This window comes from Leptonychotes weddellii, chromosome 10 (assembly GCF_054177405.1).
Source record: "Leptonychotes weddellii isolate Sample4059 chromosome 10, ASM5417740v2, whole genome shotgun sequence".
Classification (NCBI taxonomy): Eukaryota; Metazoa; Chordata; class Mammalia; order Carnivora; family Phocidae; genus Leptonychotes; species Leptonychotes weddellii.
The window spans coordinates 25,105,267-25,121,442 of NC_138378.1; the positions used below are offsets into that span (position 1 = coordinate 25,105,267).

Here is a 16,176-nt window from a genome sequence, read left to right on the forward strand (position 1 = left end):
CTGGTTTCTTTTTGTTTTTTCCCCTGTTTATTTTGTTCTTATTGTTAGAAATGAAGGAAGGGCTATGAATATTCCTCTTTACATTTTTGGCTGCATCTCAGAGGATTTGATAAGAGTATTTTCATTTCAGATATTTCAGTCCTACAACTGGTTTTATTTCTTTACCAATCGTTTTCTTAGCCTAAAATTAAGTTCTGATTCATAGAAAGAAACTGGCTGGTAACCTTGCCCATTCATCTGTGGGTTATTTTGTATTTTGAGAGCTAAGCCTTACATGCTGAGCTGGCCCTGTGATACTAGATGGATGCAGATGATACTAGGTAGGTGCCTATATACGTGGGTACAGGCACTTATAAAGGCACTATATAGGCCTACAGTGTTACATCTTTGGCACATTGCTTAACACCCATTGGTGTGCTTTTTAGTATTAGACTGTAAGCCCAGGAAAGACTGAGGTCTAGTGTATCTGTAGCCTCTTCCCAGGCCTGGTAGAATCTCCTAGAGGAAGCTCTTGGTATATTTGGTTGCCATCTGCCATTAAGTCCAGCTTGGCCCTTGATCTAACAACTGGTTTTTTTTTAAGAGGGAGAGAAAATGCAGGATACTTCCATGTACTTATGGTTAATTATCTGAGCATCTGATGATCTATTTCTGCAAGTGTCCTTAATTCTTATTAAGGAAATTTCCCTTTCCTCCTCTTGTGATTTGAAGGCAGATACATGTCTGTTTGCTTGCTGTCTGGCTCTCTTGGCATTCATTCATTCATTCATTCATTCATTAACATGGGAAAGGTCCACTGAGCACCAGCTATGTGCCCTGAGCACAGCACTAGTGCTTAGGGATGCACGCAACAGGCCTCCTTCTAGAGGAACCGTGCCCTCTGGACCATTATTTGTGTTCTGTAGAACCGGTTGATCTGGCCTCTGGGGTTCAACGAGGGCTCATGTGAAGGCCCGGTCGGCCTGATGGAAAGGATGGGACAAAGGGCAGAAAGAGCAGTACCATGCTCTTCGTGTGAGGATCTCCCAGAGGTAGTAAGCATGCTGGAAGGGGCATTTCTGACTCCCTGTCTTTTTATTCTGGTGCCTCTGCCCCCCCCAGGATCTTCGGCTTTCCTGTACACTACACGGATGTGTCCAACATGGGCCGTGGTGCCCGCCAGAAGCTGCTTGGGAGGTCCTGGAGTGTGCCTGTCATCCGACACCTCTTCGCCCCCCTGAAGGACTACTTTGCCTGTGAATAGCCCTCCCAGGCACCCTGAGCCCAGGAGCACTGGGGCATGTGGGGCAGAGCCAGGACCCAGTAGGTACAGCCCCAGCTCTGCCCTTCCTCTGCCCAGCATTGTGGGGTCATGCCACATAACCTTGGCAGGAGTAGAGCTGAGTGTGACCCACTCCTGGCAGGGGGAGCCCAAGGTGCCACCTCCTTGTGCACAATTCAGACCTGGCCGCTAGGAGCGGCCAAAGACGGTGCTCATTTTGTCTTCTCTGAAAACTTAAAACTTGAAGTAGGTAGTAAGATGGCTTTTTTTTCCCTCCTGGGTTTACTCCTCAGAGAAACAATGGCTAAGATACCAAAACCACAGTGCCGACAGCTCTAATACTCAGGTTAAAGCTGAAAAATCATCCAAGACAGTTATTGCAAGACTTTAATTTTTTTTTTTTTTTTTTTTTTAAATATCTGCAGCCCCTCATTTCCAGGAGCATGCAGTGGTAGACATGTAGCTAAGGGACATTTTAAGAGCCCTGGGTGTTTTTTTTCTCTGGGGCTAGCAGAAGAGGAAAGGATGCCTGTCTTTCTTGAATTTTACCCAGCACGTTCCCCTGGCCTCAGTGTAAAGGGCTGGGACCTGCTGTCGGTGTCCGTGTAGAGTATTTTCCATAACGATGATGATTTCAGCAGGGATGACCTCATCATCACATTCAGGGCTATTCCTCCCCCCCTCCCCAAACAAACCCAAGGGGACAGCTACCCTTAGCTAAATGCCCTCCCAGTGACTGCAATAGAACCCTCAGGGGAGCTCAGGAAGGGGTGGGCTGGGTTATCCGCTGCTGGATATTATGCAGACAGGTGTGGCTTCTCTCGGTCTCCCTCTTCCCCATGTCAAGGGAGCAAAGGAGGAGGCTTAGGGAAGGCATCCCCCTCCACCCCCAAAATGCACCCTCCAGACTACTCTGCAGGCACAGGTCCCCACATGAGAGGACACCCCGAATCCTCAGCCTTTTCCTAAACTGAATAGCAGTGACAGCAGGGCAGACGCACATTCCCCGCCCTTTCCCCTCATCTAAGAGATTGCAGGGGGAAAACTGCAATAAAAAGCTCGACCCTCCCTCCAGAGATTTTAAAGTCCTTTTGTATCCCACGAGAAGTTTTTAGGGGGAACGGGAGGTCGGGAAAGCTGCATTTCAGAAATGCTGTCCTAATGGTTTTTAACAACTTTTACTCTTCTTATTGGTGCTATTTTGTAGAATCAGGAACAATGTTGACAGGTTTTGTGGGAATTTTTTATACACTTTTTTTTTAATCACAGACTTCTATTTTTATGTTTTAACATTTTCATAAATTTTTTTTTTGTAACTGGAGCCACGTAACAAGTATGGGGAAAAATTGTGCCTTGTTTCAACAGTTTTGCTAATTTTTAGGCTGAAAGATGACAGATGCCTAGAGTTTACCTTATGTTGAATTAAAATCAGTATTTCTCTAACAGTCTGGTGTCCCTTTCCTTCTTTGCAGGTCAGATGGGTGGGACTTTGGGAGGGCCTGGTTAAAGCGGAGTGGTGGGAGTTCCAGTTGGTCATTGGTTTATGTAGCAAGCACAGTGCAGGAATACCAGTGTGACCCCATGGAGTGGTCTAGAACACTGGTCCCCAAACTCCAGGGTACCAGCCTCCCCTGTGAGGCTCATTAAAGTGGAGATTTCTGGGCGCCAACTTGAGTTTCTGATTGATTCACTGTCTCAAGTAGAGCCCGAGAATTCTATGCTGCTGGTCCAGGGACCACACTGGGCTAGTGAATGAGTTTCTAAACCTTGGTTCTCAAAACAAGGGACTGGAGCCTTTGAGTTCATTTAAAGGCTTGAGGTCTGGAAAAGCCATCTGACATGCTCTTGGGGAGCTGATCAAGGTGATTGACTCAAGAATCCCAGGGCTGCTTCTCCCAGTTGTCCATGCCTTTTTGGATTCCCTTGCACCTGGTTGCACTGCTCCCAAGTTGTCTGTTTCAGTCCAGTAACTGGACCGGTTGCGAATGGCCCCATGATTCCAACCTAACTGCCTGTGGCCACAGCTCTTGGGGTGGAGCGTGTACCCATTGCTCTGCAGTTTACCTGGGCCAGCTAGCCCGGTGTCCCAATCCCCCAGCCCATCCTGCCATAGTCCCATCACTAGATCTAGCTATTGGTCAGGGACCAGGAGCCAATGAAGATCTCCGTGCCTCTCCAGAGGTTCATTTTGGTCAGCTGGTGCATGTGGAGGGAAAATGGTGTGGAGAAAGGACGCACATGCAATGGATCAGTTGGAGTTCAATTGGACGTGGCAACTGTATGAGCCTCTCAGTTTCTTCAAATGTTAAGAAAGGCTCTAATCCTGGCCACCTCCAAGACTAGAGTTGTATGCCTTATTAAGGTAAATGTTGGAGTGGAGGATGAGACGTGTTGCCATGGTGAGACTGTTGGCAATTAACAAGTGGGCTGGCACTCCTCTGAGGTGTTGGGGCCCCAGGGGCCTCGGCTTCCCTATTAAGCCGTCTTGTATACAGTGCTGCACCAAATACCAGGACAGGATGAAGCAAAATAAACAGACCCGGTCTCGAAACCCCAAGAGAGGAGGTGGACTATCCCACCAGGTGAGGGGCTCTTGGGTTGGCCCAGTCTGTGGGGCAGGCTGGGGGTTGGCTTTGGAGGGGCTGTCGGGGCAGCTGTCTGTTTAGTAAGCTAAAGATGGAGGGTTATGTTTGGATCTCCACAATCCCAGGCACAATGGCAAGGGGAGTATGGGAACATTCTGATCTTGGGGATGAGGTTAGACCTTGTAGGCCTTTTCTGAGGCAACCTTCCAGTTGCCTGGGGCTTTAGCTGGGGAGATTTGCATCTCTAACAGGTAAGGACCATAAATCCTGACTACTACCTCGGGCTGCTATCAGGGTTCAAGGGCATGATGTGTGCATGCAGAAGCCCTCACATGTCCTGGATGGCATTGTGATAACAAAAGCCATTAGTCAATACAGTGTTAATGCCTGGGGGCTGGTAGTGATGTTGACATACGATATTTATTCATGTTTAATAAAAAAAAAGGAAGGGCAGGGCAGTGATCTCCCAGGGGTTTCCCAGTAGCTGGGCTGATGATGCCGACTGTAGCAACAATAGTATCTGGTGTGTTCATCACCGGCCCCCACATCATGTTGGGGTCCCCTTGGTCCTTGTTAGGGAGAGCGGATGGGGGTGGCTTTGGCATCTGCCACCCCAAAGGCCTGCGGAAGGGATCTTGCAGGGACCGGTCCATAGCTGTTTGGTGGGGGGGAGGAGGACAGTGCCAGCTGGACAGGGTCTCTTACCCACCCTCAGTCCCTCTGGTTTTCCAGCCAACTTCTTGAATGATACTGTGTTCAAGGCCTGCACCTGGTTCTTGATGACTGCAGTGCAACTGGGTGTCTGCCCTGTCTTCACCCACTCATAACTTGTGACCTTGGGGGTGCTCCATATCCTCTCGGTGCCTCAGTTTGCCCAAGCGTGTAACAGGATAATAATCAACCTACTAAGGCTGGTTTGTGGATCAAATGATTCAAGGCATGTGAAGCATGTGGGAGAGTGCTTGTGGGTAGCAAGCATTGGGTAAATGGCAGCTGCTTTGTTGTTCCTGTTGGAGAAGCTTCCTAGCAACCCCAAAGTGAGGCCCTGATTACCATGATTACCCGGAAGGGAACTAAGACTCAGAGGTCCCATAACTGACCCAAGGCCACATAGCCAGAGGCAAAGGAGTTTTGAGTTGGAATCTGTTCTGTGAAGCCAAAGTAGTCTGCTATCTCTTCTTGGCCCCACCTGCACCTGTTTATTTTTGGTGTGTGTGTTTGTGTGTGTTTTGTTTGTTTGTTGTTCTGCTGGAGCTTGAAATTATCTGCTGCCCTTTGCAGCCTGGAGTACAATTTTCCTGCCTTCCTTGTTTCTTTCCCTAATTACCTTCTTCCAGCCTACCCCCTCTATCCCTTTCTTCCCTCCTTTCTGCCTTCTCTCCTTTCTTCCTTCTGTTTAGCTTTATTGATTTCTTAAAATTTTTATGTAAAATTTCAGATATACAGAAAAGTTGCAAGAATAGTACAAAGAATTCCTAAATACCTACCACTCAGATTCCTCAAATGCTAACATTTTGCCATGTGTTTTGTCATCCTCTCTCTACGTTGTTTTTTTCTGAATCATTCGAGAGTAAGTTACAGAGATGATGTCTCTTTACCCTTAAATCTTTCAGTGTGTATTTCCTAAGAACATTTTCTTAACATAACTACAGTACATCATAATAATAATCAGGAAATGAACATTCGTTTACTTCCTTATCTAATCTATAGACCTTATTTAGATTTTGCCAGTTGCTGCAAAATGTCTTTATCGAGGAAGATAAATAAACATATATTTTCTGGTCTGGTATCCATTCCAGAACCACGCATTGCACTTGGTTATTTTTTATTTTTAAAACTTAACTGTGAAATATACCAAGAGGGCTGTGCATAAATCCTGGTATTTCAGGCCTTATAACCTACCTGTGCTCTATGAGCTTTGGTTCATCCTGAGGTCTTAGCATTGCGGAAAGGGTACAGAGGCTGGCATTACTGGACCTGATGATTGCTTACTCTGAGTCTTTGCACATGCTGTTCTCTGCCTGGAACAGCCTCCTTCTTTCCAGACTCGTCCTCCAGTTCTCACCTCTTCCAGAAAGGCTTCTTTGCCTCTACTCTAGGCAGGATTAGAAGCCATTCCCTAATCTGAATCCCCCTTCCCTGTGGATATAGAATCTATCTCAGCACAAAACACTCCGTATTAGAATTTATTTTTGTAGTTGTCTCCCCCTTGAGCTGGTCAGGTCCCTAAGGCAGCTGAGACCTTCCAACACCATTTTTTCGTCCCGTAAACTTGTCATACATGTGGAAAATTTAGGCCTTGACGTCATAGTTTTTGTTCTGTTTTGTTTTTGGAGAGGGGATTCACAATTTCTACCTGTGATAATGAGATCACCTCCATGTTAAAACAGTTGCTTAAAGACACATATTAAAGTCTCCACAGCTATTTCTCCTTATGGGTAGAAACCGTTTTTCATATTACTCTCCGGCCTTTTGCAGTCAAGGCTTAATCTGACCCTGATAACCTTGGCTAGCCCTGTCCTGAGGGAAGAAAGTAGACTCTAAGCAGATCACGTGCCCCTTTCCCATCTTTTTGGGAGCAGATCCCGGGAGGGAAATGAGTTTTATTTTGGAGGCTCTTTTTTTTTTTTTAAGATTTTATTTATTTATTTGACAGAGAAAGACACAGCGAGAGAGGGAACACAAGCAGGGGGAGTGGGAGAGGGAGAAGCAGGCCTCCCGCCGAGCAGGGAGCCCGATGCAGGGCTCGATCCCAGGACGCTGGGATCATGACCTGAGCTGAAGGCAGACGCCTAATGACTGAGCCACCCAGGCGCCCCTATTTTGGAGGCTTTTGCTCAGAAAACTTAGGGGATGCCCTGTGTCCCCAGAATCAGGTCCAAACTCTAGTCTCGCACTTAGGCTCTTCTTGACTTGGCTGTCTACTTGTCTCATCCCCCACTCTAAAGCCCTCCCCCAACCAAAGTGGCCTTTAGGTAATGCTGACAACTAATTGACGTTAATGAAATGTTGACATTAATCAAAAGGGACTCAGAAACCACGAACATTACTGAGCACCTACTATGTGCTAGGAGTGGTCTAAGAGCTTTACACACATGTGATTCTAACTCTTAGCAGGGTTAGGATTTGAACTTTGTTACTTATCCTTATCCTATTGAAATTCACTTATCCTATTGAAAACTTCATGTCCTCGTGTATAAAATGGGGGTAATTCATGTTGCCCCACAGCACTTGTGAATGTTTTTGCTCAATTATCCATGCTTCCTATCAACTCCCTATGATGCTAATATTACCATTATAATCATTTGACCACAGGGCTCTTTGCTGTATCTTCTTGTTCACCCTTACCTACTTCAAACCTTTCGCTAGGTTAACATTTCATCTTTTAGGGCAAGTATCATCTCTGGGAAGCCTTCCCACACTGCTCGGGTGAGGTCAGGCCTCCTTGTGATGTACTCTTGGAGTGCTGCATTCGGGGGAGACAACTAGTAGTTCTGGTGGTCAAAATACTGAAATGCCTCCAGACCAGTTGATAAATGGTTCCTGCCCCAGCTCCCCGCGGACTTTGGCAACTAACTGGGTAAGACTTCACCCAGAAGGAGGCTTCCAGGATCCTACTTCATTCAATGTAGGTCCTGTCACCCTTGCCACACACTACGTCTGGTTCGTAATTAAACAGTGATTTGAGCCATTGGTCTTGTCCTCTGCCTCTCCTACCAGACAGGAAACTTTTATTGATTTATTTTTAATTTACTATTTTTTAAGATTATTATTTTTAGGTAATCTCTACACTCAACATAGGGCTTGAACTTACAACCCTGAGATCAAGAGTTGCAGGCCGTATCAATTGAGCCAGCCGGGCACCCCCTAGACTGGAAACTTTTTTTTTTTTTAATTTATTTATTTATTTGAGAGAGCGAGAATGAGAGAGAGTACATGAGAGGGGGGAGGGTCAGAGGGAGAAGCAGACTCCCCGCCGAGCAGGGAGCCCGATGTGGGACTCGACCCTGGGACTCCAGGATCATGACCTGAGCCGAAGGCAGTCGCTTAACCAACTGAGCCACCCAGGCGCCCGAAACTTTTTTTTTTTTTTAAAGATTTTATTTATTTATTTGACAGAGACCGAGATAGCGAGAGCAGGAACACAAGCAGCGGGAGTGGGAGAGGGAGAGCAGGCTTCCCGCAGAGCAGGGAGCCCGATGTGGGACTCGATCCCAGGACCCTGGGACCATGACCTGAGCCGAAGGCAGACGCCCAACGACTGAGCCACCCAGGCGCCCGAAATTTTTTTTTTTAAGATTTTATTTATTTATTTATTTGACAGAGACACAGCGGGAGAGGGAACACAAGTGGGGGAGAGGGAGAAGCGGGCTTCTCGCTAAGCAGGGAGCCCGATGTGGGGCTCAATCCTAGGACCCCGGGACCATGACCCCAGCCAAGGCAAACGCTTAACGACTGAGCCACCCAGGCGCCCCTAGACTGGAAACTTTTAAAAGCTCAGAGGCTAGGGGCGCTTGGTTGGCTCAGTTGTTAAAGCATGTGACTTTTGATCTCCGGTGGTGAGAGGGTGGTGAGACCGACGTTTGGCATAGAGCTTACTTAAAACACACACACGCATATAAAAGCTCAGAGCCTATGTCTGGTTTTTGCTCACTATCAAATCCCTTAGGACCTGATTGATCAGGAAAAATAAATATTTGTGGAGCACATGAATAAGTGATATCTTGACAAAAACCCAGCTCAAAACCTGGGTCAGCTTCTGTGATGCTGGGCAAGTCAATTGACCTCTCTGAGCCTCAGCTTCCTTTTCTACAAGTGGGTTTAATTCATTCTTTCAGCAAGTCAGGCACTGGTACACAGGACTGAGAAGATCGTTGCTTCTGTGGAGCTTAAGGAAAGGCAGACAATAAAGGCATAAAAGAAAAAAGATCATTTCACAGGTGCTAAGAGGAAAATAAACGGATGATGAGATTACAGAGTCATTACAGAGTAGTCACAGAATGTGTCTCTGAGGTGGCTTTTAAGTCTTTCCTCAAAGCGCCTATCAAGTATCTTTCTTATCAAATAACCCATTTTTGTAGAAATTCATTGGAAAACCAATTCTTTTGGCTCCTGAGGTGGAGAATTTGTAACTGAATCCCGCCTTCTAGGCGGAGTCACACCGGCCTGTGGCGGGCTCTCATTGGCTTCGTCAGACCACGTGGTTGGGCAACCCGGCAGCCGGCGCCCCGCCCCTTGGGCATCTCAGCCGTCGATCACTGACCGGGCCCCGCCCCCGGCGCGCGGCCGAGTCCCTCTCTATAAAAGGAGCCGGCGCGCAATGACGAGCCTGTACGTCGGCGCGTAACGGGGGGGGGTGCGTGTGAGGTCATCGCGCGGGCGGGCGGGCGGGGTCGGGCGGTTTGAACAAGACGAAGACGGAACCGAAGCCGGGCACAGGCCGTGGACGCGGTCCCGCCGAGAGCCGGTGAGGCGGCTAGCGGGCACGGGGCGGCGGCCGGGAAACGGCCGGGTGGGCCTCGGGCCGGGCAGGAGCCGGCGGGCCCTGCGGGCGGTGCCTGGGCCCCTCCCCACGGTGGTGCAGATCGGGCCGGGTGGGGGAAGGGCGGGGCCGTGACCCGGCGCGCGCGGGCTGGGCTGGGGGCGCGCGCTCAGCTCTGCCAGGGGCGGGGCCTCAGGCCGGAAGTGGGGGCTGCCTCTCGGCGGTATGGGGGCTTCTGGGTCGCGGCCTAGGTGTGGGGACTCGGACAGCCGTGGCGAGAGGTTCCGGGTTAGTTGGGCCCGGGTAGGGGGTGTGTGTGGTTATAAGTGAGTCCTGCTGGGAGTTCTGGGGACCCCCACAGTAGGAGGCGGTGTCGCCTGATGGTCAAGAGTCCGGTTTTGAATTCAGACGTGGGTTCCATTTCCTGCTGTGCGACCTTGGGCAGGTGCCTGAACCTCTTGGCCTCAGTTTCCTCATCTGTAAAGCGGGGACAACGATAAGACTGCGGAAAGCTCTTATCACAGCACGTGGCAGAAAGTAAGCCAGCTCAGTGGTCTCCTTTCTTCACGGGGTATTTGTTGAGCGCCTAAGTGCTGGGCGCTGTGCTGAGCAAAGGCCTGCTCTCCAGGCGTCTGTACTGTGGTGGGGAGACAGATAGGAACTAAGAAAATGAATACATGGACAAGATAATTTCATATAATTACTACGAAGACAGTATAACAGGGTGATATGAACAGTGCTTTTCCAGCGCCTGCTTCACAGCTGCCCTGAGGTGCTTCAGGATAGAGTTTGGCCTCTCCCCCATTTTGAGGATGAGGATCCTGAGGCCCATTGAAGGGAACATAGACCAGGCCTGGCATTCACTTCCCTCTTGGGGTGCTGTAAGATAATAATAGCACTCTTTGCTAATTGGGCACTTGCTGTGTGCCAGGCATTGTGTTAAATGCTTGATGTGGCATTGTATCATTTAATACCATACTCTCTCTAAGAGATCCTGCCTTCATTTTACAAACGAAGGACTGAGACTCCGAGAGGTCAAGCGATTTACTTTATGCTGTCCAGCAGTTGGCTGAAGCCGCATCTGTGATCATGAGTCCAGGCTTTTAACCTCTATATTATGCTGCCCGCCTGAGAGCTAGTGTGTTTTATACCAATTTGCCCTTGGTGGTGGTGTGTCAAAGTGCCTAACACAGTTTCTGGCACAAAGAGAAGCTTAAGACATCATGTTCTTTTCACTGAAGTGTTTTCACTAGATTCTCATTTACTCCTCACCACCACCTTGTGCAGAATATGTTGTTCATCTTTTACAGGTGAGCCATTTGTGATCCAGAAAGGCGAGGTGTTTACTCAGGGTCACATGGCTGTTTTCTGGCAGTACCTCCCTCCCTCTCTTTCCATAGGGCTCAGTATGGTGCCTTTGAAAGTAATAGGGTGCCCCTCAGCCAGCATCCAATCAGAATGGGTTTGAGAACATGCTAGGAGAACTGCTGAGGGAGGAGAGATACCTGGGGAGGTAAGAGAGGTTTTTCAAAGCAGTTGAAACCTGGATCACGGAGCCTTTTAAAGGTGAGGCTGGCACAGTGGTTGTGGGGTTTTCCGTTGAGGCCAAAGCAATGGAATCCCTATGGAGGAAGAGCAAGCTGGAGCTAGCTGTAGCCATACCTCTGAGAACTAGACTCTGTTTTGACTGCCTGGAAGAGCCAATTAATTGGTTGAGTCAGTGGATGTTTATTGCATATCCACAGGGTGCCTAACCCCGTGTATTTAGTGGCTGCAGAGTTTGCGGAGCACATGGGACCACGTATTAATGTACTGCTAATGAAAGCGTTTTAAATTATATGATGATGAAAGGCTATTAACGTTTTCTGAGCTGGGGTGTGGTCAGGAGACACACGTGGCTTAACCAGCTGCTTACATTTTATGGTAGCATGACCCGTACATTACCCATTGTATGTATGAATGTCGCCAAAATAGATTACAAGTGCTTAGCCTGGAACTGTTTTTTGTTTGGATGTGTCTCTCCTTGGTACCTGGTAATAGTATTTTGCACACAATATGCATTTCATTTATTCATTCAGGGATTTTAAATAGGGAAGACACCTGATCTGATTTGTGATTCAGGAAATTTGTTGTGGTTGCTGTATAAGGACAGATTAAAGCAGGGGGACTAATTTGAAGGCTGTTGCAGTGGATCTGGATGAGAGATGGTAGCAGGTCTTGGGCACTGTTTTTGGCACTGGAGGTAGGAGGATGAGTGGAACTAGGTCCATCCCTACCCTGGATCTTGTTTGTTTAATACCTGTTATGTTGTCAGATGCCATGCCAAGCATTTTATGTACCTTATCTCATTTAAACCTCACCTTGTAATTTTTAGGTAGGTGGCATTAACGCATAAGATAACTAAGGTGTACTGAAGTTGAGTAACTTGCCCAGGTAACGCATAAGATAACTAAGGTGTACTGAAGTTGAGTAACTTGCCCAGGGTCATACAGCAAAAGAGTGATGGCCTCACACTCTTCTCAAACCCAGGTCTTCTTGCCTTGAAATCCTCGGGTCTTTTCATAGAGCAAATTGCCTCCTGGTGCAAATCTGGTCTGGGAATGATTCAGAAATGAGAGATAATGACAATCCAGTGTGATAATGCCTATCATAGAGGTTTGAATGAAGTGCTGTGGGAACAGGAATTAATTTCCCAGTGGAGTTAGGAACTTAATTGTGTTGGCTTCTTATATTTATAAAATGGTTTTATCATCTGAGTTTAAAAATGTAAGAGTGTTGATGCTTTCCTTTCTGAAAAAAGTTTATATAGATACAGTTTTCTGTGTTTGACACTGTCCTGCCAACCTGAAAACAAATAGCATTTACTGAGTGCTGTGTGCGAGGCACTGTGCCAAGTGCTGTGGAGGATGGGTGAATGTGGGATGTGAGGGCACAGACCTGATAAGTTATTTATCTTGCCAGCTCTCAGTCACCCCGCTTATAAAAAGGCGATTGGTTGGGTAGATCTCTGTTTCTTCCAGCCCTCATATTCTGTAGCTGTGTGACTCATGAGGCTTGCAGGAGACTGGTTTAGGAAGACCAACTCACTAGGCACTAGGTGGATGGAAGGAAGTGCCACAAGAGATCATGGGCTCTCATGATGGTTCCAAATTTGCTCTGAGTTTTTACTCTTCATTGGTAATATTGGTGTCTCAGGAAATGAGGGAAATTATGTCAAGGTCACTATGAAATCTGGTGCTTTATAGTTAGTTGTGTGTCTTCATGGTAATTGACCAGAGATTTCATTAGGTCTGGATCAACCTGCCCTTCCCTCATTGCTTGAGTTTTCCTTTCCCACGGTCCTCTACCAGCAGTCGGGTGATCTTTTTCATATGTTGGGGAGAAAGAATTCCTGTCTGCTCCAAGGTTCTTCTAGCTGGACTGAGAATCAAATTGACATGAGACAGATTAACAGGAGAAAATAAAATTTAATAGGTGTATATACGGGAAATCCGCATAGATGGGAATGCCAAAGACAGGCAAAATGAGGTCTATATGTTACTCTCAGTAGAAGCAGGTAGAGGTCTGGGATTTCAGAGGAAAGGAATGCATTTCACAGGGCAATAAGAGCAGGTGTTTGGCACTTAGATGTTTGCCCTACTGTACAGATGGGTCACTCAGATAAAATTTATCTCTGCTAATACCCCTTAGTCTGGAAAGACCCTCCCAGTTTAGATTCTTCTGTGTGGTTACGGGAGGGACAAAAGTTTTTCAGCTCAACAGGGTCTCAAGTGCCTTAACTCAAAATAATCCACTTGCCAAAGTGGCACATTCTGGGAGGGGGGGTGTCCTGAATCCCTTTCACAAACTTAAAGGAGGGTGTGATTCTACCCTGTTTAAATCCCCACAATGGATTCCTTAGCAATTCCAGAATAAAATCGAAACTGCTTACCATGGCCTGCCGAGTCCTAACATGATCTGGCTTCTTCGCTTCTTTTCCCACTTCTGTTCCCGCTCTCCCTCTTGCTTATTGGGTTACAACCACCTTTCACATCTCCATGTGACTGCTTCCTTCTGATTGTTAAGCTCAGATGTCACCTCAGAGAGACTTTCCCTGACCACATTCCCCACCACCCCTATTTCCTAAATGGTCGATATGAAATGACATTTGTTTGTGTATTTGGTCTGTGTTAGACTTCCACTACTAGAATATGAACTACCTGTGGACAGGCAACTTGTCTCTCTTGCTTAACTGTTTCCTTGGCCTTAGAACAGTGCTTGGTAAACATTTGTTCACGTTTAATACCATTTTAAGTTACTGTGTTTCTGTGTTGTGTTTTGAATTTGAAAGCCTAGCAGAACAGTGAGGGGCAGCATTTTCCAGTGGCAGGGAAAGAATGTGGCTGGTGGGGCTGGGCAGGTTTGGCTACCAGTTCCCAGGGCTTCTAGGTTGAGCCTCTCTTTCCTCATCTGTAAAATGAGGAGAATGAGGTGACCCTTTTGGGCAGTTGTAAGGGTAAATGACAAGTATCTGTGAAGCTCCTCAGATGTCTTCCTGTCCTCAGGTGGTTCAGGAGAGTATTAGTACCAAGGACCCTTCACTGTAAGGTCATTTCCCACCACATTTGTAGTATGTAGGTTTTTGAAAAGTTTATTTACTATTTTGATTATAAAAAATGGGTATAGTCTTTATTTATTTATTTATTTTTAAAGATTTTATTTATTTATTTGAGAGGAGAGAATGAGAGAGAGAGAACACATGAGAGGGGATAGGGTCAGAGGACAAAGCAGACTCCCTGCCGAGCAGGGAGCCCGATGCGGGACTCCAGGATCATGACCTGAGCCGAAGGCAGTCGCTTAACCAACTGAGCCACCCAGGCGCCCTATTTGTTTTTTTAAAAGATTTTATTTCTTTATTTGACAGAGAGAGACACAGCGAGAGAGGGAACACAAGCAGGGGGAGTGGGAGAAGCAAGGCTTCCCACGGTGCAGGGAGCCCGATGTGGGCTCGATCCCAGGACCCTGGGATCATGACCTGAGCCAAAGGCAGATGCTTACCAGCTGAGTCACCCAGGCGCCCCTGGGTATAGTCTTTAAAGAAAAGTTGGAAAATTATGAAAACTATAAAGAGGAATTAACAAAGGCCCACCATCTGAAGGAAGCTGCTGTGAACATTTTAATGTTAATGGATAAGTTTTCTGAACAGAACGTTGTTTGTACATCAGCCTCTTTCATAGAGCATTTATTTTTATTTTTTTTAAAGATTTTATTTATGAGAGAGTGTGAGAGAGCGAGAGAGAGCATGAATGGGTGGAGGGGCAGAGGGAGAAGCCAGCTCTCTGCTGAGCAAGGAGCCCTATATGGGGCTCCATCTATCCCAGGACCCTGGGATCATGACCTGAGCTGAAGGCAGATGCCTGACTGACTGAGCCACCCAGGCGCCCCCTTCATAGAGCATTTAATCATCTCTTTACTTAGTGTCTCTGGTTCCTTAAAATTGAATACTAATCACATTAGAATGGGGCCTAACTTTTAGGCTGGCAGGGGTTGGGCAGTTCATTTAGGGTTATGCTTATGTGTAGCAATCCAAGTTCATTTCTGGAATCCTAGTGTCTGATTTGGCCTCTTGGGGAAGAAGGCGAGGCTTAAAAATTGAGTCTACTACAGGTCTGCTCTGGGTGACTGACTCTTCAGGAAATGCTTAATCTCTCTTGCATGCCTAATAATGTAGGCCCTTCTCTTTTCCTCACATGCTGTAGAAGATGGCAGTGAACGTATATTCAACATCAGTCACCAGTGATAACCTAAGTCGACATGACATGCTGGCCTGGATCAATGAGTCTCTGCAGCTGAATCTGACGAAGATCGAACAGTTGTGCTCAGGTAAGAGAAATCCACTAGACCATTTTTCCAGGGAAGCCTGCAGGTCCTTCAGGAATGGACAGGCCTGTATCTGACTGCAGAGGCCACAGGTTCAGGTTCTGTGTCAGGCTGCCCTGTTTCTTCCTTTCAGCCCACCCCAGTTCCACTTCTGGAAGGAAACTGTGCTGCGAGAGAGTGTGCTTCTGTGCCACCATCTTTACATTCCGACGCCTCCACTTAGCCCAGCTTCTCCGTCTGCACTCTTGTGCATCCAGATTTGAAATGTTCTCTTTGAAGATGACAGTTGTAACTGTTCTAGCTTTATATTAGTTTTATCAGTGGCATGTCTTATTCCCAGGCAGCACAAGACCAAAGTCAGGCAAACGCCATTTGAGCCACAATTTTATTGAACTGTTGTTTAATAAGGATTTTACGGAGAGGTAATGATTTAAAACGAGAATAGAAACGTGGTGTTTTTTTTTTTTTTTCTCTGTGTATACTAATTGACATTTAAAGAACTAGAAAGAAGAAAATAAAAAATGTTGGTAGTTCCATTATTCAGAGAAATAATGTTGGGATATTTTCTTTCACTTTTCTCTGCACATATATATTTGTGTATATCCCAGCTTTTTTCACGTAACTATATTGAGGACATTCTCTAGTGTCATTCACTATCATAAAAATAACTTATTTTTAATGGCTCTGTGCTATTTCTGTGGATATGCTAGAGTTGTTTAATATCTTCCTGATTTGGGAACATTTAGGTGGTTTCTAATTTTTCCATAGTGAATCCTAGAAATGGAATTACTAGATCAAAGAGTATGAACTCTACGCTCTTGGTAATTATTTTTCATGAAGATGTTATTTGTTTATACTTCCTCTGTAGACTTCCTGTCTCACCTTTGGGGGTTCTACTGACTGCCCTTGACTGTCCTCACATGGTATGGATTGTGTTGGGATTACCAAAACTGGGTCTACCAAAGATAAGGTGGGGTTAAGAATATGCC

General features: G+C 46.6%; 2 protein-coding genes across 10 annotated transcripts in view; both read left to right on the forward strand.

The window, feature by feature from the left end:
* DNMT3B (DNA methyltransferase 3 beta) overlaps positions 1–2,706 on the forward strand; it is a 42,352-nt gene extending 39,646 nt beyond the window's left edge. For all 7 annotated transcript variants that reach the window (XM_006740979.3, XM_031036327.2, XM_081833076.1 and 4 more), the window contains one exon: positions 1,102–2,706. In XM_006740979.3, the coding sequence (XP_006741042.1) occupies positions 1,102–1,243 (142 nt within the window). In that variant the 3' untranslated portion in view covers positions 1,244–2,706. The remainder of the gene's footprint in view (positions 1–1,101) is intronic.
* A 6,467-nt stretch (positions 2,707–9,173) lies between these two features.
* MAPRE1 (microtubule associated protein RP/EB family member 1) overlaps positions 9,174–16,176 on the forward strand; it is a 22,829-nt gene continuing 15,826 nt past the window's right edge. Inside the window, exons 1-2 of one of the 3 annotated variants that reach the window (XM_081833090.1) lie at positions 9,174–9,313; positions 15,070–15,190. In XM_081833090.1, coding sequence (XP_081689216.1) covers positions 15,070–15,190 — 121 coding nt within the window. In that variant the 5' untranslated portion in view covers positions 9,174–9,313. Of the gene's footprint in view, positions 9,314–9,644; positions 9,866–15,066; positions 15,191–16,176 lie in introns of those variants that run through there. The other 2 variants (XM_081833089.1, XM_081833091.1) reach the window with 2 other exon arrangements.